The sequence below is a fragment of the Muscardinus avellanarius genome (assembly GCF_963383645.1).
Source record: "Muscardinus avellanarius genome assembly, chromosome: 1".
NCBI lineage: Eukaryota > Metazoa > Chordata > Mammalia > Rodentia > Gliridae > Muscardinus > Muscardinus avellanarius.
In genome coordinates this window covers 9,705,196-9,726,917 of record NC_137786.1, presented here as the reverse complement: position 1 = coordinate 9,726,917, position 21,722 = coordinate 9,705,196, and the positions used below count along the sequence as shown (strand labels likewise).

The window sequence follows — 21,722 nt, the reverse complement described above, 5'->3', positions numbered from 1 at the left end:
AAAAAAACATGGTCGTACAAATTAAGTGACGTTGTTATCATAGCTCAGAGTTTATGGGGAGTTAAGTTCTCTCAACTGTCTCATAATTGATGTTCTCCAAGGTCACATAGAATTGGCTGACCTTGGCTTTAGTGTTAGTTATGAAGGATTATAATATTGTATCTGTCAAGACCGGGCGTGGTAATGTACGCTTGTCATCCCCGCGCTTGGGAGGCAGAGACAGGAGGATCGCGCAGGTTGGAAGCCAGCAGCGCTGGCTTAAGAGACCCTGTTTCCAAATAAAAATATAAAAAAATAGGTGTCTGGGAGTGTAGCCTGGAGGTAGAAGGGTTTTCAGGAACCCCAGTACCACCAAAAAATATATATATATATATATACACACACATATATTGTATCTGTGAGAACTTCCCAGAAGTCATATATTTGATTAAGATACTTTTGATTATGAAATAACAGACTAAAGCTTTAGTATTATCACAACGTGTGTTTATTCATCGCTTCCAAATATCTTCTTTCAGATGGTCAAAAAGATATCGAAGATGAGCTTACAACTGGTCTTGAGCTGGTGGACTCCTGCATTAGATCGCTCCAGGAATCGGGAATACTTGACCCACAGGATTACTCCACAGGTGAAAGTAAGTACTGATTATATGTAAAAAAGTTAAGAAAATGTATGATGCCATTATTTTATATAATTAATGTCATGAGCTATAGCTAAGAAGGACTTAAAGGTAATTTTTATTTGTTTTACCCATTTATCTCCACCCTCAACTACTTCCTTCCCACATTACCCCACCCTGATGCCCTTTACATTATAAACTTGAAAGCAGTTATTGAAATCTAGAATTTTTACCATCTACACTAGCTCATTTTTGAACTTATATATATTTATTTAATTAATAAATATCTGCGGTAAAACTATCACTGATTTATTCATATAGATCATTGATAGTAGGAATCTTAGAATCTGCAGTTATATAGCAAAATAAAGGAAAATTTGATGTAATATAAAGAGTATCAACTATTCAGTACAATACTAAACTATACTATTTTAGTATAATATTACACATTCTAAGTAATAGGCAGTAACTCCTTACATCTCTATATTTAACCTTGCACTACTATACTAATTTCAATAGAACATTTAAAGATTTCTTTATCTTCACTTAATTAGATTTTTCAACCAGGGTGGTTGAAGCTTAGAAATAAAAGTGTTAGGAATTGAAATGTGTCTCCTTTTAATACTCTGTAACAAAACTCCACTAAAGGCTAAACATTAAATAATTTAAGTGAACAGTTCCATGATAATTTCTGTATCAAGAAATCGGTGAAACATTTTATTCTTTAACTTAGAAACATAAAATTTTCTTGAATACACTTTAAGCTTTTCCATATAAAGGGAAGATCTAAGATTAGGAGAGTATGGTTATCTTGGGAACTATTTAATTTACATATTAGCTCATCTTCTCTATACTCTTTCTAATGGCACTCGCCTTCAGATAACATCATTGCAAATGCCCAGATTCGTTTAAATCCATGTTCATCTCTTCAATAAAACTTCTAAAATAAGATGGATGGTTGATATAATACTTGTTCTCTGTATTTTATATTTAAAAATGTAGAATTGTTATTTTTACCTCAGGGTCATTAGATATGTTTTATTATAGCAAATAGCTGCAGTAAAAACACATTTAATTAATATTTGAAACCCATGAGCCAAGTTTGTAATAACATATACCTGTAGTCCCAGTATTTAGGTGGCTGAGGTAGGAGTATAGCAGGCTTAAGGCCAGCCTCAGCAACTCAGAAAAGCTCTCAAAAACTTAGTGAGACCATTTCAAAATTGAAATAAAATAGGGCTGAGGATGTAGCTCAGAGGTGGAATGTTCCTGGGCTCAATCTGGGTGCCACAAACAAACAAAAAGGAAGAGTCAAGAAGAGGAACACATGCACTCACCTTCCTAAGAAGTAAAAGAGGCAGAGGTAGGATAACAGATCTTGCAGGGAGGTGGTCGTGATAACGCACATCTCATTTTTATAATAGTAGAATTACATGCAGAATTATGAGTGTAAGATGAGTATAACCTGTAATAAATAGAAAGAAGAGAAAACAGAAAAGATAAAAAGCTAATAGAAGAGAGAAACAATGCAAAATAAAAGGGATACTAAAAGTCTCTGTGTCTGTACACTAAATTTTCTAGTAAAAGCAGTAAAACAAAGTAGTAGTGAGCAATGGTACAAAATTTATGGGATGTTTATAAGAAATATAAGGAGACAAATGTTAAAATGGAAGAATTAAACAAAATAGTGCTGGCAAATACAATGAATGCAAAGATAGAACTGGAAGAAAAAAGAAAAGTGGAATGTAATACAGATGCACTAATCAGAGTCTCAGAGGGGAGTTACTGGTGAAACTGTCTCAACTTCTAAAGAAGAGATGAATCTAGTGAACATAAATGCACCAAACAACAGAGAATCTGAGCGTCAATATAAAATTAAAGACGTTAATGAACATTGTGGACATTTCAATACACATTCGGACTGAATACTAGAAGAAGTAGTCTCAGAGAATGGGAATTTAAACATTAACAAATAAATTTATTCACTAAATGTCAAGTTTTAGCCTTTGAATGACAGTATAAATTTATAATCTATATTCAAAAAACTGACAAAAATTGATTGCATACTGGAACATAAAGACAAGAAGGGTTCCATTCTTTGAGACTAATACTACAATTAAAAGTAAATAATAAGCAAAAAATGTAATGACATTAAAACCAGGAAATACAACTTATAATATTTAATGAATCAAAGTGAAAACGAAAAAGGAAATTACATACCATTTAGAATGCCAATAAAAGAGTAGCATTTTATGATTAAAACTGAAATCAGAGAAAATCTAAATTTGTTATTTGAAAAATAAGACAAAGTACCATTCTACTTATTTGGGGGAAATGTTAAAAAGAGATAGATAAAGAACAAAAGAAGAAGATGAAAATGATAAAAGTAATGGAGAAATAGTAGAAAATAAAATAGCAGAAGAAATAAATGTGATACAAGATAAATAAAATACAGAGGGATAATACATGAATTCTTTTACTGAAAACCAAGTAATTATACCAAAATTTCTTAGATGCGAAGCCTGGGAGCATAGAATTTTTAGTGTTTACTTTTATCTTTCTAACGTGTACTCAGAAGTCACCTGCCGGGATCGGGGTGGGGCTTAGAGATAAAGTGCCTAGCATGTGTGAGATCTTGCTGGATCTGCAGCATTACACAAATAAACAGAGAAACACAAGTTACCTACAAATGGAATACTACATGTTCCAGCAGGGCTATTTCCAGATATAGCTGGTAACTGCTGAGAAAGATTACTCACTCAATATTATCATATGTTAAATTATCTTATTAAAGACTGATAGGATTCTAGTTAATTCTTGTTTTATACAATCCTGACATCCTGGTTTAAAGAAAGAAAAAGAAGGGTTAGGATGTAGCCCAATGGTAAAGCTCTTGTCTTTCATGTGCAACACCCTGGATTCAATCCTCAGTGGAAAAAAAAAGTCCAGATGGGATATATATATAGTCTATTCTAAAGAGATTAAGTGAAGTGAATTTAATTTAGTAGTAACATTTACAAAGGAGTGGGCCAAAATAAGGGCACAGAGTGATATAAACACAGTGAAATTGTACTCAGCCATAAAGAGGAACGAAAGCATGTCATTTTCAGGAAAATGAAAGACGAAACTAGAGAATATAATTCTCAGTGCGAATAGTCAGTCTTAGAAAGTGGAGGGTCATCTGTTTTCTCTCATATATGGATGCCAGAGGGAAAAAAATCAAAGGGACTTCAGATAATTGAGGCGTGTGACCAGTAGGTGAATAGAATAGCAGAAGGTGACTGGAGCGAGAGGAGGTGGAGGAGACTTGAGGAAGGACACAGAACGCTCATGTCCCACCTGTAGGTGCGTATGGGGAGCGGGGAGGGAGAAGTGAGGCGGGGTGCGGAGGCAGTCACATGGAGTGCTGTATGCAGGTATGATCTATCACTCTAATCCACACTAGGATGTATATTACAATGCACTAATAAAGTTATAAAAAAAAAGATTAAGGAAGCAGCGTATGCTGAGATACCCAAGGAGAAGCAACAGAGAGAAAGAAGAACCCCTCACCACGCTCAGACCTGAAGGCAAGTCAAGGGACTAGCAGAGAGGCAGTGTGGTCTCAGGGAGGGGATACGACTCCTAGTCTCCTGATTTCTTTCCTGTGCCTCCTATTGGCCAAACCCAACCTGAGGCCATGGAGCAGGGCATCCTTGCCTAGGAGAGGATGGGCAGAGAATATATATGAGAAGTGAAGAGGTTAAACAGCACATCATATTACTAAGCGCACCCATATACAATATACCATGTGTCTGGCCCGGGTCTACAAATATAGCAAATAGATGCGCAGTGGCTCTTTGACACATTCCGTCTAATTAGGGAAAGCACATCAGATTCCGCTAGTCCCTTGTGATTATTCAATCAATGGTTTCATTAGCTAGAATAGTCATGAACTAGCTAATGCTAAATTGGACCTGGCACTCTGCCCTTGAGAACCAGTCTCCGAAGGGAGTTAAACAACACTAAATAAGTCTAAATCAAGCCTGAGAAAATACTACAATGGAAAGCGATCTCCATCCTTCAGCACATCGTACTTAATATTTTTCTGCTTTCCTTTCCAAGGTTTGGTGAAAATTAATCCTGAGGCACAGTCACTTCATTCCTGGCACCCGAGGCAAGCAGTCGCTGCTTTGCTGTGCTAACTTCATGGTGTCATCCCACTATCCGCAGATTGCAACACTTTGTATTTTTAAAAAGCGCTATCCTAAACAGTATGTACATCACGTGTCCCACCTTTACCACCAGACGCCTTTTCATGACTGCTCACTGTGTCATTTCCCTACTTCGGGAATAGCTGTCACTATAAGAAAGCCAGACAAAACAACCACCCCAAGGGAAAGCAGTTTACCAATAGGCACTCAGGACCCATAGGCTTCTCGTGTAAAATAGAGCTTGGCCTGGGCTGACATGGACCAAGTACTTTGAGTGTCCTTGGAGATACAACCTCAGACATAAGGATAACTATAACTCAGCCAATAATTAACAAAAGTATCTTAAGTCAAATACCAGAAACAAGCCAGGTGTGATGGCATGCACCTGTAATCCCAGTACTTGGGAGCCTGAGATAGGAGGATCATAGGTTTGAAGCCAGCCTCAGCAACTTAGCGAGAAGACTCTCAACAAATTAGCAAGACCCTGTGTCCAAATAGTAAATAAAAGAAATGGCCAGGGGTGTAGCTCGGAGGTAAAATTCCTTTAAGTTCAATCCCAAGTCCAAAACAAAATTTTATGTATATACATATGTATGTATATATATATAAAACATATGATATGTTTTACATATATAATTTAATATTCTATTTTAATATTCTATTTTGAAATAATAATTTCATATTATACTGTTTTAATATATTTGGAAATCGTAATTACTATTATTTCTATAGCATATTAACAAATTGAAATTCTACCATATTTTAGTGAATTTCATTATTCAGTAGGATGGTGATATATTTTAAATGTTATGGTAATAAAAAGTGCATGTTATTCTGAATTTCACATCAAAATGTATTCTAAAAGATCAGGAATCAGTCTTATAGGTTACCATTTCGAGCAGGTAGAATCCAAATAAAATAATCATATGTAGTTTGGTAGAAGTGAATATATTATCAATGATAGTCTACTATTTTTATTTAATTTCTGTGAATATACATAATTTATAAGAGAATCTTTGAGAGGTCATGTTTTTAAAATATTATAAAATATAACTCTAATACATTTATGTAATAATAATATTAAAAGTTATAGGCATACTTAAGATGACCGTTTTCATAATTCCCAGTAAATACAACACCAAAATACAACACCAAAAGATGCAGAAGTAGTCAAAGGGTATTAATAGTCAAAGTTTTTATAAAAATTATAGTAATCAAAGTTATAAATATTTGAATTAAATTGATCAACAAAGCCAGGTATTGTGGTACAAGCTTACAATCCCAGTACTTGAGAGGCTGAAACAAAAGGATTGCAGGTTTGAAGCCAGTCTCAGCAACTTAGTGAGATTCTATTTAAAAATAAAAAATGAAGCCAGGCGTGGTGGCACATGCTTGTAATCCCCACGCTTGGGAGGCTGAGACAGGAGGATCACGCAGGTTTGAAGCCAGCCTCAGCTACTTAGTGAGGCTCTCAGCAACTTAGTGAGACCCTGTTTCCAAATAAAATGTAAAATAGGTCAGGAGTGTAGCCCAGAGGTAGAGGCCGCTGGGTTCCATCCTCAGGACCAAACAAATAAAAATAAAAAATAAAATCAGCCTGGAGGTGTAGCTAAGAGGTACAGTGCTCCAGGTTCAGTTTCTAGTACCACAGTAAAAGGGGAGCTATTTTTTGTTTGTTTGTTTGTTTTGCTTTGATTTATTTCATGGTGGATGCTAGGTACTCAGACCCAGAAGGGAGAGAGCGGGAGCCCTGAATCCACGGTCCATTGCTCCCCCATTAGCCAGGGATGGCCTTGCCTCTGGAAGTGTCACATCCGGGAGCTGCAGCTTATTCAAGGTAGTTGTTCATTCCTTGGCTTGTTCCTTCCCTGAGAAATCACTTCATCTTATGCCCTCCAGGTCAAGCTTTTAAAATTTAATAGGACAGCATTTCTTGCAGAAGTCTGTTGTGCATCCAGGCCTAACGCTGTCTGAGGCTAAGTGCGTCCACTCGATCCCTTTTGAAACCCACTTCCGCACCACCACCCGCCCTTTGCTGTTTAGGGCCAATGAGAAGTTAGTGGTGAAATGGAAAGTGCAAGCAAATCCTGTTGAAAACACACGGGTGACTCTCAAGAAACAATCACACCTTCCAGGGAGCTGTCATCACCTTCCCTTTCAGATAGTATCTCTATCTGGTTTTCGGCCATCGCTCGATTTCTTCTTAGATTTCACTTAGATTTTTCCTTCTATCATATAGACACTTGAGAAGCATAGGATACCTTCTCCAGAAAGGTTACCAGCTCAAGAACAAAGCTGGGACTTAGGGGGATGAGCCAAGCATAAAGTAGGAAAAGCTCTTTATTCATTCCTTCAGCAAAAAAGCACACTGCAGTTTCTCATGGCACACATCCTTGCCATCAGAAACTTCTTCTGGGATCAAATGTAAAATACACAGTTCAGGGAAATTTCCTGGTTTTGACACTTAGGCATCATGGGCTCCCAAAACACAAATATGAAGTGGTCCCTGAGACGTCTTTAGGGGACCCTCAGAACCACATAGTCATCACAATAATACTGCGGTGTTATTTGCCCCTTTTTGCCTTTTTTATTTTTTCAAATGCAGAGCATCAATGATCTGACATCTCAGGAAATGTGAGCTGTGCATTCCTCTGTTTTAAATAGTTCCAGACAATTGCATTATGAATAACCCATATCGATAAACACTCTGGAGGGCCCTCAATTTCGAAGTGTGTACAAAGGTTATTACACCGAAAAGTTTGAGAACTGCCGGACTAAAAGATTGAAGAGCCAGGAATTTCTCCACTGTGACAAGATGTGTGATCAGAAACCTGATAGGATGTGTTCTTGTCAGCATCCTTGCGGCCATAATCTAAAAGATTGACCATAGAGCTTAAAGGAAGGAAGATTTAATTTTTGATGGTTTTGGATTCAGTCCATGTGAGGCCAGGGACCATGGATCTCAGGGCATGGTGGCAGGAGGTGAAGAGAGGGAGAGGACATAGGCTGTGCTTCTCAAATCATGGAGGTCCAAAGCAAGAGAGAGAATCCATATATAATCTCCAAGCCTGCACCTCAGGGACCACCTCCTCCAGCCCACCATACCAGCCTGCCGGGTACCACCCAGGTAAATCCATTACAGTGGATTTATTCAGCTTGGAATTATAACACTCATGGTGCTACTATATCAACCCTGAATATTAATAATAAATGAGCTCTTTAGGGGACATTTTATATCTAACTACAACATGATGCATGAGCCATTCATGCAGATATGGAGGACCAGTCATTCTGTTTTTGATGCCAAAAATCTATTGCTTTTTGAGCTACTAGAATCCCAGACATCCCTTACAGCCTTTTCTACATTTAGCTTTGATTTTTTTCTTTCAAAACAGGTTAATATTAATTTTCTATGTGTTTCTTCACATCATAATTGATGATGAGACATGAAAATACCATATTATATTATTAACTTATAAATATGTATGTAATTGTTTCTTCCTTTGAAGAAAAAACTTCATAAGGAAATAGTTGGGAATTGGAGTAAGCCATGAAATACGGATAGAATGAGTTCCCATACACCTTAAAAATTCTCTAGTACGTTTTGAAATAAAGTTCTATGTTTAGCTGGATGTGGTGGCACACATCTATAATCTCACTACTTGGGAGGCAGAGACAGGAGGATCACAGGTTCAAGACCAGCTCTAGTAACTTAGTGAGACCCTCAGCAACCTACCAAGACCCTATACCAAAATAAAAAGTAAAAAAGGATGGATGGGAGGGTAGCTCAGAAGTAGAATGCCCTGGGTTCAATGCCCATTACAACAATAAAATAAACGCATACATTTGACATTTGTGTGCACCTTAAATGCCTTTTTGCTCAGTTCCCTCCATTGTGGACACCTTTGTATGAAATAATCCCGTTGTATGAAGTTTTGGAGACAGAAATCTGAAGAAACGATGTGTTACTGCTTTACCTACCTTGAATTTGTTCATCTAGGAAATACTTGAAAAAATTGCTAATTAAGCTGATAACGGGTTGAATCCAAATCTATTTCAAATCCAAATGAGTAATTCTACATTCCTGGGACCATTAAAGTTTTCATTCTCACCTAACGTGCGATGCATTGAAAGCCACTGACCAGGTGAAATAGATATTCTGGAGAAGGAAACCCAGAAAAGAAATTTAAAAGCACACCTGCTCGGAGAAGAGCCTCATCAACTCCGAGCTTCCTTGCATAACAAGCCCCGGGAGCTTTGCTCTCCGTTAATTTTTGGAATGGTTGATAGGCTGAGCGACTGTTTTCAGGCAACCTCCTCAGTGGAACTCCTCCAAATGAACTTTCTAAGATACTAATGAAGCTCAGGAGAACTCAGCTAGTGTATCACCACCAGCTACCTCTTATTCCAAGTAAGTTTGTAAATTGACAAGTTCATCCAGAACCCATAAAGAAGAAACTGCTGCCTTAAATGAACCTGATTAGTGGGCCAATTTAAACGAAGTCAGTGTTTTCACTCTGCAGAGTTAATCTGTAGTTAGATGTGACTCAAGTGCACAGGAGCAACTCGTGTCAGTTCCATAATCTTACAATAATTGATATTTTTATCAATTATGTATTTCATAAAAATCCCTTTGTATGAAATCAGTACTACCTGTATTTTCTTTGTTCACATGTAACAGTTTCCTTTTTCTTTATTTGATATTGCTTTAAATGTTTACTCTGTAAAAAAAAAAAATAATAACATTAATAACCTTCACATCAGCCTTCAAATCAGCCTTGCTACATCCAAGTAGCAAGAGGGTAGAAATGGATGCAGATCCTGTGTCCGTGAAAGATGGCTATGAAGATCAGGGTTCCATGACCTACATAAAAACTTTTTAAAATCACTCTGAATGAGGCAATTTTATCTAGGAGTAAATAATGTTTCTGTATTTCCTGACAAACACATAACCAGGCCGCGCCTGCTAAGTGTCCAGTCCTTAACAGATATCTGCATCTACATTTGATGATCTTGAATTAACACCCTCAGAAAATATTCCTTTGGCTCCTTGCCAAGACATTGCCCAGTTCTACTAGCATGTGTTTGTCTGTTTTGTTTTGGTATGTTCCTGTAAGTGGTAAAACAATCCTGGGAATTAAACGTATATGTACAAAGCCCACCCTTTAGAGAGCTTCTGGAGTTCTCATGGACTCCTACCAGTGACTTTAATAGCTACACCTCTGGCCTAAAATTTCATTTACATGTCATCAAAATTCAATCTGGGAAATGATTGAAGGCCCAGAAAGATTGTGTCGGGTTCTATTAGAGCCAGTGTTAAAATCAAGTGCAGATTCCCTTTCTAACTGCTATATGTGAATACCACCTTCTCCTCAAACTCTGTAATTAAAAAAGCAAGGCAGTCCTTCTTCAAGTGTCCAGCCCTGCTGCTAATCATTCCTTTGGGGATGATTTGTCATGTTCTGGGACAGATATCCAACTAAAGCAGACTAGACGAGGCAACTCCCGATAAATCAACTGAGAATATATAGAAAAAGAAATCAAGGCCCTCCCTGTAGCAGCACTGTGCCCTCTGCCCTCTGGGCTGGGAAGCCCTGATTCTGTGCTGCAGAAAACTCCCTGGCCCCTTGAAGTGGAGATGGAACATCCTCTCAGGGGTCGGATGAAGCTGTTGGGTCATTGCTTACTGTCTTTACTTCCTATTTACTTCCTCCCTGAGTCCCTGGTCAGTCCTTCTGCTAGATGCCTCTTAAATGCACCCCTGACTTTTGCCCCAAAGCTCTCCTTTTATCTCATCTGTGATTTTCTCCATTGCTGAGGGCTTCCTTCTTGTGCCTTGCAAGAAATTCCTGGTCTCCTGTCTCTCCTGCCCCTAAACACAGCCCCCTGCTGTGCTCTCCCTTATCCTGTCACAGACTCTGCTTTCATTCTGTTTTCCTCCCTCCCAGTTACCTGTTGCTACTTAATACCGGCACTGTGCCCCCCCCGTCAATCAACTGAAATGCCTGGGAGTCTGATCTGCTCAGAGTTTTAAGGTAGCATGGCAGAGGTAGGGTTAATTTTCCCTGGGCGGTCAGGCATCAGGTCAGGCTGCACAGAGATGACATTTAAACAGCACTTGAAGAGGGAGAATGAGTTTTGAGGTTGTCAGAGAAATGAATTTCAGGATGAGGGAACAGAGAACACTTTCTCTTAATGCTGGGAGATTTTAATTTTTCATCCTTGGCTCTGACACCAGGTCCTTGTTTCTTTGGTACATTTTATGGCAAGCAGGCCATCTTCACTGCATTTGATGTCTCCTTTGCAAAATGAAAGCTTACAGGGTGTTGAAAGAAAACAGAAAGTGATGTATGGGATAGTATTATAATAAGATTTTCAGGACAACAAACCCCAATCAAGATTTTATTATGATCAGACCATGTGGCTATGTAATTAAATGAGTGGATAATGATAGCTGATGTTTTCATAGAAACGTATCTTTTCAAGAACTTTCATGCCCACTATCTCACTGAGGTGCGCAAATTTGGAGAGATTCAAATGTGTAGAGATAACAATGTAAAGTCTGGTTCAGAACCTTCAAGCTGAATGAAGCCAGACTGAGAGGCTGTTAACATTCAGTGGTGCAATAGACGCAAACTGTCCAGGGTAGTCTCTAGAACTTAACCCTCGCTTGGTGAATGTTAGCTGGTATCGCTATCGCCTTCTACATTACCATCGTCCTCCTCACCCGTGGCTACCAGAATATAAAGGTGGGCTAGAGCCCAGGTCTGCTGGCTTTGGGTCCTGGATGTTTTTCCAAATACATATTTAGTCCCTCTACTAACATAAACATGACTTTTTTTTTTTTTTGTAGTACTGGGGGTGGAACCCAGAGGCTTTCTACCTCCAGGCTATACCCCTAGACTAATTTTATATTTTATTTGGAAACAGGGTCTCACTAAGTTGCTGAGAGCCTCACTAAGTAGCTGAGGCTGGCTTCGAACCTGCGCGATCCTCCTGTCTCAGCCTCCCAAGTGCAGGGATTACAAGCGTGCGCCACCACGCCCAGCTTAAACATGACTTAAGACTTGGGGGTGCCACACTGAAGGTCTCTAGCCCTTCCTGTATTATTACATATAATTTAATTAAGGTTTACTCTATTGTGGGTCAGATACTCAGCTAAAGCGGGCAAAAATGGGCAGTTCCAAATAAACTGTCTTTACACTGTGTAAACAAAATGCGCTCACGGATTGGGAAAACTCTAAAATAGCTAGTTCATTGGATCAAAAGAAACTGTGCATTGGAGAATCTATGTTGATATGACCTATAGGTGAATCTGAATTTTTATGCAAAAGTCAACATTTTGGCTGGCTTCTAATTTGTTGAGGTTTATTCCAAGGCCCAAGTAGAGAGCAAGCCCCCACCCCGCCCCCCGCACCACCAACACCTGGGCTCTCTAAGCAGCTGGAGAAAGACCATGAATGAGGCATGAAGAATTTTTTTCTGCAAACAAGGGACCTCTATTTAAGGAATATGTTTCAATCTTAAAGTGTTGAGTGTATTTGTGACTTAAACGAATGGTGCTTTTTTTTTTTTCTTTTTTGGTGGTACTGGGGTTCCTGGAAGCCCTGCTACCTCTGGGCTACACTCCCAGACCTATTTTTACATTTTTATTTGGAAACAGGGTCTCTTAAGCCAGTGCGCGCAGCTGGCTTCGAACCTGCGCGATCCTCCTGTCTCTGCCTCCCAAGCGCGGGGATTACAAGCGTGCGCCACCACGCCCGGCAAACGAATGGTGCTTTAAGTGTAGGAAAGACCACCTCCTGGATATAGAGACCAAACACAAAAGCCTGAGTGTCATCTTCACCTTATTTCTTGTATAACACTGGCTGTCAGTTTAAACTCCCCAGGCTCTGTTTACACTTCTAGGAATAATGAGAAAGATACAAGTGCATTTTTTACAAGCTGCTATGTGATCTCTAATCAATTAATATATTTCAAACTTATTGAGATTAGTATCATAAGATCCTTTGTTTGGCCTCTTTGTTTTGGTGGTGCTGGGGATAGAACCCATGGTCCTTTGAAAAAAAAATCTTAAAAGCCAAGTATAATGGGTACATGTCTATAATTCCAACCTGTTGAGAGTCTAAGCTAGGAAGCTCAGACATTGTAGTTCACCTGAGACACTTAGCGAGATCCTGTCTCACAATAAAATAAAGGCTTGGGATGTGCTTGCCTGATACGTTCAAGGCCCTCGGTTGAATCTCCAGTACCTAACACAAAACACAAACAAACAAACAAATAAAAATCCTTTGCTTCATCATAGGATTAGTAGGGTCACTTATGGAGTCTTTTTGGCGTCCTTAGTGACTTTTGATCAGACAAGAATAGAGAATTATCTGGAATTATCATTTTATCAGGAAATGGTGGAACTTGCTCTTCCTGGCCTGCAGGGGGAGTCCTTTTGAGCAGGTGTCTGGGCTCAGGTGTGAGGACTCTACCTAAATAGGGAAAGTCAAAGAAGTTTCTATGACCCCTGATGTGTGTGTTCCGTGCATCTACATGCCACCAGATGGCTGCCGCTTTCTGTCACCCAGAAGGGCACCATGATTCACTGTAGCTCACGGTTGACATTTCTCGTGCAACAACTAATTACATTAAGACAACATTCCATTTCCCTAGATGGAATCATAGCACCCCACCTCTTCCTCTTTTCCCAGGACACCCTTCAGCTTCTATACACCATATACTCGGGATAGCAGCGTCATTCACCTCTAGCCTGAGCAAGACTTGGTGTAAAGTGAAAAGTTCTAGAGGAAAAAGAAAAACACAATTTAAAGCTCAAAATTATAAATGCCTTTAAAATCTTTGGCAAATTTGTATTTTCTACTTCAATGCACAGTAATGTCCATAGAACTAATGGAGAGTTAGTTATATGCAAATTTTACTCGCATTATAAAGTAATTAAGAACTGTCCTATCATTTTCCCCTGCTTCATATATTTGTGCCCGCAAAAACTTGAATAAATGACGTCGATTTGAAACCTAGTGAGCAATGAAAAAATTCATTCTGAAACGCATATGTGTTTGGGCCTTTGTCCCGAGCATCCCGTCTTGGCAGGTGATGCTCCAGTGTGGGAATATTATGATATATTGCTCATTGTTGCAATTACCTTTGTCAGAGCGCATCTAGCTTTCAGTTTCTGAGATACTTGCACAGAGTAATGAGATAGAGAATCTTGCTTTGTTTTCATTGAGTATTGATCAAATACACAACTGAGTCTATATAAGACGAGCAGATCTGATTATTCCACGATATGGTTTGCAGGACAAATAAATCATATTTTTAATTGAAATTCTTTTGAAAAGGGATTTCACGTTATGGTCTAAAACCCCGGCACAGACATCATTTGTAGATGTCTGGAGATCATTGTATAAATCTATTTTGAATTTACAAAATTACTGGGCTTGCTAACTGCAGCCTCAAGAAAGCCCATGAGAGCAAATTCATACAGTCTCTTTGAAAGGCACATAATTAGGTCAAGCAACTATTTTTCATAATGGATTCTGTTGAACTACATGAGATCAAAGATTCCACTTTCCTCAGTTTTATTGACATTTGCAAAGTCCGTGCACTGTTCAATTGTTGTTTCTGCCTTAACCTTTGTTGCCCTTGTGGTGTTTTGGAGTAGGAAGGAGGCCAGGGCAGGTACAGTTCATTATGTTCCAGGTGAACTGTCCTAAAAGAAATGTCCAAAGCAAGCCACAGTGCGAAGCTGCCCAAGGCTAGGAACAAGGGTGACCACAACCTGAAAAGCTGTTGATCTTTTACCATGGCTCACTTCCTTCTGTTAAGATGTGACCTTCAGTTAGGTCGCCTTATTTGCTCCTCTACAGGATCTCCTTCTTCATCTAGAATTCCTCCTGTTACCCATTTCTCCTTAGCTTTCGCATATTAGGGAAAGCATCCGATTTCTTAGTTTTTGTGACTTATTAATCTCACTTAGCATAATGTCCTTCAGTTCCGTCCATTTCCCTGTAAATGACATAATTGTGGTTTTCTTTATGGCTGAGTAAAATTCCATTGTGCACATATTCCATAGTTTTGTAATCCATCTGTTGATGGACATCGTGGCTGGTTCCATAGTTTGGCAATAAGGAGATGGAAGAGAGGAAGAGGGAAACTCTAAATCACATGATGTACTTAAACAAACATATCAAAGTCAATCACTAAGCCAACCATGGGAAGAAAAGAAGGGGAGGGAAGGGGGCTGGGATGGGATAAAGGCATGCATGTCTCCACCATCTTTTATCCCATTAAAATGTATGACTACATTGCACCAGTAAAAAAATAAAATGAATAGTAAAAGCCCCCCTCCAAAAAAGATGTGACCTTCAGCAGAAATGAAGGGCAATACCCTTTGCTTAAATTCATTACTACCTTCCCAGGGCTGACCACCTTCTCTTCATCTTCCTGTCTGAACTAAGTCCCAGGTGCTGCTACCCCAGAGAGTCCCCTCCCTTATTTCCAAAGGCTCTCCCGTATCTCAGCTGGCCCATTTTCGGGACCTTGGAGAGCACGGCTTGCACTACTCTTCCTGGTAGCTTCCACTGCAGCTGTGCAGACGATGCCTGGCATCCACAGGGAAGCTCAGAGTGCGTCCCTCCCCAGAGACACTGCATATCTGGCCGTGAGGCCTGTAATACCTTCAATAAGGATTGAATGATCCCTTTGCAGGCCATTGGAAACGTAACCATCTGTTATGTACTGTTTTCTAGGGATTATGCCTTTGTTGTTGTGGTTGTGGTTTTATCTGTGGTACTGGGGATGGAACCCAGGGCATTCTACCTCCTATCAACACCCCCAGCCCTATTTTTTAGTCTTTTTATATTTATTTATTTATTTATTTATTTATTTATTGGTGGTATGGGGTTCCTGGAAGCCCTTCTACCTCCGGGCTACACTCCCAGACACCTAATTTTTTATAATTTTATTTGGAAACAGGGTCTCTTAAGCCAGCATGGCTGGCTTTGAACCTGTGCGATTCTCCTGTCTCCGATTTCCAAGCGCGGGGATTACAAGCGTGCGCCACCACGCCCGACTAGTCTTTTTATTTTTTAACAATGGGGTCTCACTGAGTTGCGAAGGGCCTCACTAAGTAGCTGAAGCAGTTCAAGAACTGTGATCCTCTGCTCTCAGCCTCTTGAATGCTGGGATTATAAGTGATAGCCACCATGCCCGGCCTATGTTTTAAATTAAAAGAAAAAGCGTTACCACTGCATTTTGTTATGTCCTTTATGGTGAAGGCAGGGCTAGATGAAAATGTTTTCATTCCCTTGCTTGCCTTTTTTTCCAGAAACTGTATGGCTTCCAAAAATACCAATTCTTACTTGTATTAGTTAACTGCCTTGTTTTCCAGTACTCAGTGACTTTTATCTTCATTTATGTATTGTTTAGAAGTTCCACCAGAGAATCAGAAGAAAAGGGAGGGTCTTAATGGCAAAGTTCATTTGAGTCAAGGCTATTTAAAAGAGAATATTAACAAGAAAACATTGTGGGTAGTAGTAGGGACTGAACCTAGGGTAAGTCTACCTCTGAGCTCAAGCCCAGCCCTTTTTATTTTTATTGTGAAACAGGGTCTGCTGCCTTGCTGAATCTGGCCTGGAACCTGTGATCTTCTGTCTCAGCCTCTGAGTGCCGGGATCACAGGAACGTCCTGCCATACCAGCTCTTGTTCCATTCTGAAAAAGAAGGAAATAAGTCATGTGAAATTGCTCACACTTACTATAAATGATACCGTTGGCTAACACAAAAAAGAGACCAAGGATGTTTTAGTGATTATACCGTGGTCTGTGGGTATGCTATTATCCTCCATTGAGCAATGAAGAACCATGAGAAAACTTGTATTTGCTAAGATATCCCCCATCACACCCTTCTTACGCCAGCCAGCTCTCAAACGCACACACACACAATGGTAGCCACCAAGTGCATTTCCACTCCTCTGTATTCCTTTTAACCCCTAACACGAGCACTGTGGTGGATTTTTTTAAAAATGCCTAAAAAGAAAATGGGCAGACTTTTGTGAGGATCCCTTCTGAATAGAACATAAGCGCCAGGCGTGGTGGCGCACGCTTGTAATCCCTGCGCTTGGGAGGTGGAGACAGGAGGATCGCGCTGGTTCGGAGCCAGCCTCGCTGACTTAAGAGACCCTGTTTCCAAATATAAAATAGGTCTGGGAGTGTAGCCCGGAGGTAGAATGGCTTCCAGGAACCCCAGTACCACCAAAAAAAAAAAAAAAAAAATCCAGGAATTTGTCCCGATTTGCTCATCCCTCGTAACAGTGATGATGTTAGGGGCACCAAGATTACCTCTGCGTCTTCTCTTTGTTCTCTTAATGAACATTCCTGCCTTGGCAAAGATAACTAGTCACCAGAGATTCTGTGAGACCAGGGTGAATTCTACATTGTATGAAGAGCTATTAATATTTTAAACACTGTCTACCCTTCCAGCACTGAGGTATTACATCATTATTTATACAATAGAATTTGTCACTGATTGGGAGGTTTTGAGTGTTTTAGTATCTTGATCATGAAGTGGGAGATATAATTATATTAACGCAATTAACATGTACCAAAAGGTAGACTTTTTACATTATTTTACATGTTTCTGATATTGCCTGATCCAAAAATAACTACTCGATTAACTAATTTCTCTCATAAGAAAAGTCTCTATGTAGGTCAGGATGAGATCATTTGAAAAATCTACTCCTTTGAGAACTTTTAAACTGCCAAAAAAAAAAAAATCTCATTTGAGAGCTGGCGTTGAATTATATGGTCATTTTAGTTCTCTGGATTCAAAGCATAGACGGCTGGAATCATGTGCATGTGATAATTCTAGGCTACTCTCAATAAATAATACATGTCATTTCTGCTTCGCTGAGGCTGTCACTGACTGCTCTAAATGACTTTCCTCGCAGGGCCCAGCCTCCTCTCGCAGAGTGCTCTTCAGCTCAATTCCAAACCTGAAGGGGCTTTCCAGTATCCGGCCAGCTACCATAGCAACCAGACTCTGGCGCTGGGTGACTCGGGCCCTGCGCAGCTCCCAGCCCGGGGCACTCAAGCCCGAGCCACCGGCCAGAGCTTCAGCCAGGTATGTGCCCTCTGCTGTTCTCTGTGGGTGGGCTCCAGGAGACGGGTGGGTGGTGCTGACGCAGCCTGCCATTCTGTCTGCATATCCCACAACTTACAAAAGCTCCCTTTGGTCTGTGAAGGAAGGGAAGGAGCAGTCAGAGAGCATTGTCAAGTAGCCCTGAATGGTCCACACAACACGTTTGCTTTAGGAGTATCTCTGTGTTGCTCTTGCTCTATATATTTGGCTACCTGAATATGCAAATGGTTGCCTGGTTACTATATATGCATCTATATGTGATATAAATACCACATATACTCTGAGTTTGTGGGTGCACCTGGAAAAATACTGAGTATTTTTTTTTTCCTAAAAAAAAGGGATGCAATGATTCTTTGGAGTTAATCATAATGGGGGATATGGCAGAAATGTGTAATCAAGTATACAGAACTCTTCTGTCGATAATGATTATTAGTTCAGGAACAGTTTCACTTTGTCAGGCTTGAGTTTTGAAATGTACCCTCCAGTGTTTCCTTTAAGGCAGGTGCTGGTTATTATAGTTAAACTGCATAAATTAACTAGCTGGCATTAAAACAAACTCTTCGGGGGGGGGGGCATAACGCAATACTAATGTGGTAATGAATTCAAAAAATGTTAATGTGTTAGCACATATGTATATAGCCCATATTTGGATTTTTATGGTTTGGGTGTTCAAGATATATTCAATTTATCAGAGTTAACATACTGGAGGGCTATATTTACTTAATGCAATTTTAAACTTGTTTTCAGTGGCCTAAAGAACTGAATGAAGAGCCAGTAACCCCTAAAGTACCCTCTTAGCTAACAAGCTAACGTTCATTTCTTACACATTAATTTGGAGCTACCTGGCCCTGCTACCCACCACTGGCTCCTGTAGCCCCTGAGCCCAACTGCCACCAAGTACTGTGGCTATCCACGCGTGTCTTTTCAATAAAGAAAGCTGCTTGAAGGCAGGACCTTTTTCATTGCCGTGCCCATATTGTCTTGCAGGCCACATGGCTGCTAAAAAAAATGTCTGCAAAGAAGAAAAGAAAGTTAGCAGAGCCTGGTGCAGACCCTGCGGGCTTCTCTGTCATGTGACATCAACATTGTTGAGGCCTAAGTTGAAAAGTCTCACTGCATTTCAGTTATTGAAGTTCAACTACTGACCTACCAGTATTTTTAGAGATAGGATGACCCTCTTCGAGCAACAGCCTTGTCCACAAGGGGCGCTTTTGACCTTTCACCTTCTCATGATATTGAACACTAGGGTAAAAAGGAGGGACAGAGGGCCTGTGTCTCCACCTCACACTGAAACTCTAAAGTGTAATCAGAAAGTATTAGTAAGCTGTAGATATAGCAAAGGTGTGTTTGGAAGTGCTCATTTGTAATTCAAAAGCATCAATAAATGTGAGTATTCAAAGATAGAGCTTAAGTTTTAGGCAAAGGTTATGGGTTTACTCTCTTACCTGGCAGATAAGTAAGACGAATGATTCTGAATATTCAAACAAGGAGTATTAATGCTGTTCTAATTCACTCCACTGGTAGAGCTGAGACCTTTGTAGAATATCTAATGTCCTATTTATGTAGCTCAGTGGTGGTTACTGGTACCATGATCTCCTCTAGTTGTGTGCTACAATATGAGAGATATATTTTATTGAGCACCCTGTAGCACCAGAACCTCAAAGTAATGTTAAACACTGAACCAATGAGACAGAGTTTCTATTTGGCATTTAGTGTTATACTCTTAGAAATAGGGAGGCCATATCCCATCCCAATAATGTTCCTTTTGTTCTGATCGTCAAGTGCTTTTTTAAAGCCTGTGAAACATTATTGGTCATGTCCTGAACAGAATTAAATCTCGCCTTCAAGGCTAGATTAATGTTTAGAATATCCTGTAGTTGTAAGTGCTTCAAGGGTTAGTAAAGTCCAAAGTGTAACTCAGAGATGTCAAGCCAACTGAGTGAGGTCAGTAGTCAGTCAACACAAATGCATTTCAGTTTTGTTGTTGTTTAAAAATTATATTTTTTTAAAAATAAAGCAAATTGACCGGGCGTGGTGGCGCACGCTTGTAATCCCTGTGCTTGGGAGGCGGAGACAAGAGGATCGCACAGGTTCGAGGCCAGCCACACTGGCTTAAGAGACCTTGTTTCCAAATTAAAAAAAAAAAATAGGTCTGGGAGTGTAGCCCAGAGGCAGAAGAGTTTTCAGGAACCCCAGAACCACCAAACAAACAAACAAACAAACAAAGCAAATTGGTTTCCATCTAGTTCATAAAAGATGTTGGACTACATTTTCAAAGGAATATCATACATGTTCAAGACCCTAATTTTTATTTTCTTTTTTGCAGTACTGGGGATGAAACCCAGGGACATTCTACCTCTGAGCTACCCTCCCAGCCCTATTTTTTTATTATTTTAAAACAGGGTCTCACCGTGTTGCAAAGGGCCTCACCAAGTAGCTGAGGCTGTCTGTGAACCGCAATCTTCCTGTCTCCGCCTCCCAAATGCAGGGATTACGAGTGTGTGCCACCATGCCCGGCTCCTAATTTTGATTTTTAAAAAAGCTCTAGTTGATTCAACATAATAAAATTTATTGAGTGGCTGTCACCAGGTTCCATGATAGGCCCTGTTGATTCATAGATAATCTGCACTTCTGCACTGTCCCATCAAATTAATCCCAGAGGACTAAGTCACTTAAGTCATTCTCCTCTGACTCTAGGATGCACTCATGAAGGAGGGGTGGAGGAGGACAAATGTCCAGGCCTCCCACCAGACCCCAGGCCTTTCTAGGAAGTGACCAGAGCAGGTTTACAGTTATCTTTTCTCCACCCCTAGCACCTGCTCAGCCATGGAAGAGCAGTAGGGCTGCTCTTCCAGTTACGCTTGTGTATCTCTGGGTTATTATTTGATGCAGTCTAGGTGTCTCTTGTGTGCTCATCCATACCCTGAGGCTGTGTTCTTGGGATGAAACAGGAAAGAAAATAAACACAATCCCTGTCCTCAGGAATTTGCATTCTAGCAGCAGGGATGGAAACTTCCAAAATTTACAATGTGACTAAGTAAATTGTGTAGTGTATTCCGGTGATCATTTCTACATGAAGGAAATAGACTCAGACTAGGGTAAGTGTCATTTCAAGGACAAGATGGAATTTAGCATCAAACCGGACCTAGAGAAGGAGATGTTTGAGCAAAGACACAAGGTAGAAGCAGAGAACTATACAGCTGACTGGGGGACAATGAATGCAGTGACCCCCACCTGAGGCAGCCTAGCATGTTGATTAAACTACAAGCAGGCTGGGCTAGAACAGGATGCTGGAGATTACAGAGGGGCTGGACACCAGCTCCATCATTGGGAATGATCTGTAACTCACAGAGAAGTGAGGGACCAGTAGAGACTTTTGAGTGGAGGAACATCAGACCTGCTGTATGCATTAAAAGCACCATTCTGTCATACCATATAACATATCCCATAGTTAGTTGCCTTTACGTCTGTGTCTTCCCATGAGGTTGCCTCAATAAGATACTAGAACCATGAAAAATTGATCTCATATGCCCAGCAGCTGACCCAGGGTTCACCAAATATTCATTAGGTCCCTCTAACAACAGCAAGATTCATTATCATTATACTATGTGGATGTGTAAGGGAGAGTTAGAGGGTAAAGAAGTTGGCTATCCTCCAATGTTGCCTGCTTCTGCTCACTTACAATTTCCTACAAATTCTCTGAAATTCTGAATATATAACTTATGGCCGAGAAGAGCCATTCGGAAAAGGTTGGTTTCTCCCT

At 40.0% G+C, this 21,722-nt stretch overlaps 1 protein-coding gene across 4 annotated transcripts in view; it reads left to right on the top strand.

The window, feature by feature from the left end:
- Nucleotides 1-21,722, top strand: part of CTNND2 (catenin delta 2) — a gene marked incomplete at both ends in the record, with an annotated part of 995,918 nt that overhangs the window by 528,249 nt on the left and 445,947 nt on the right. For 2 of the 4 annotated variants that reach the window (XM_080715500.1, XM_080715499.1), the window contains 2 exons: nt 519-635; nt 17,769-17,941. In XM_080715500.1, the coding sequence (XP_080571626.1) occupies nt 519-635; nt 17,769-17,941 (290 nt within the window). The remainder of the gene's footprint in view (nt 1-518; nt 636-17,768; nt 17,942-21,722) is intronic. The other 2 variants (XM_080715502.1, XM_080715501.1) reach the window with 1 other exon arrangement.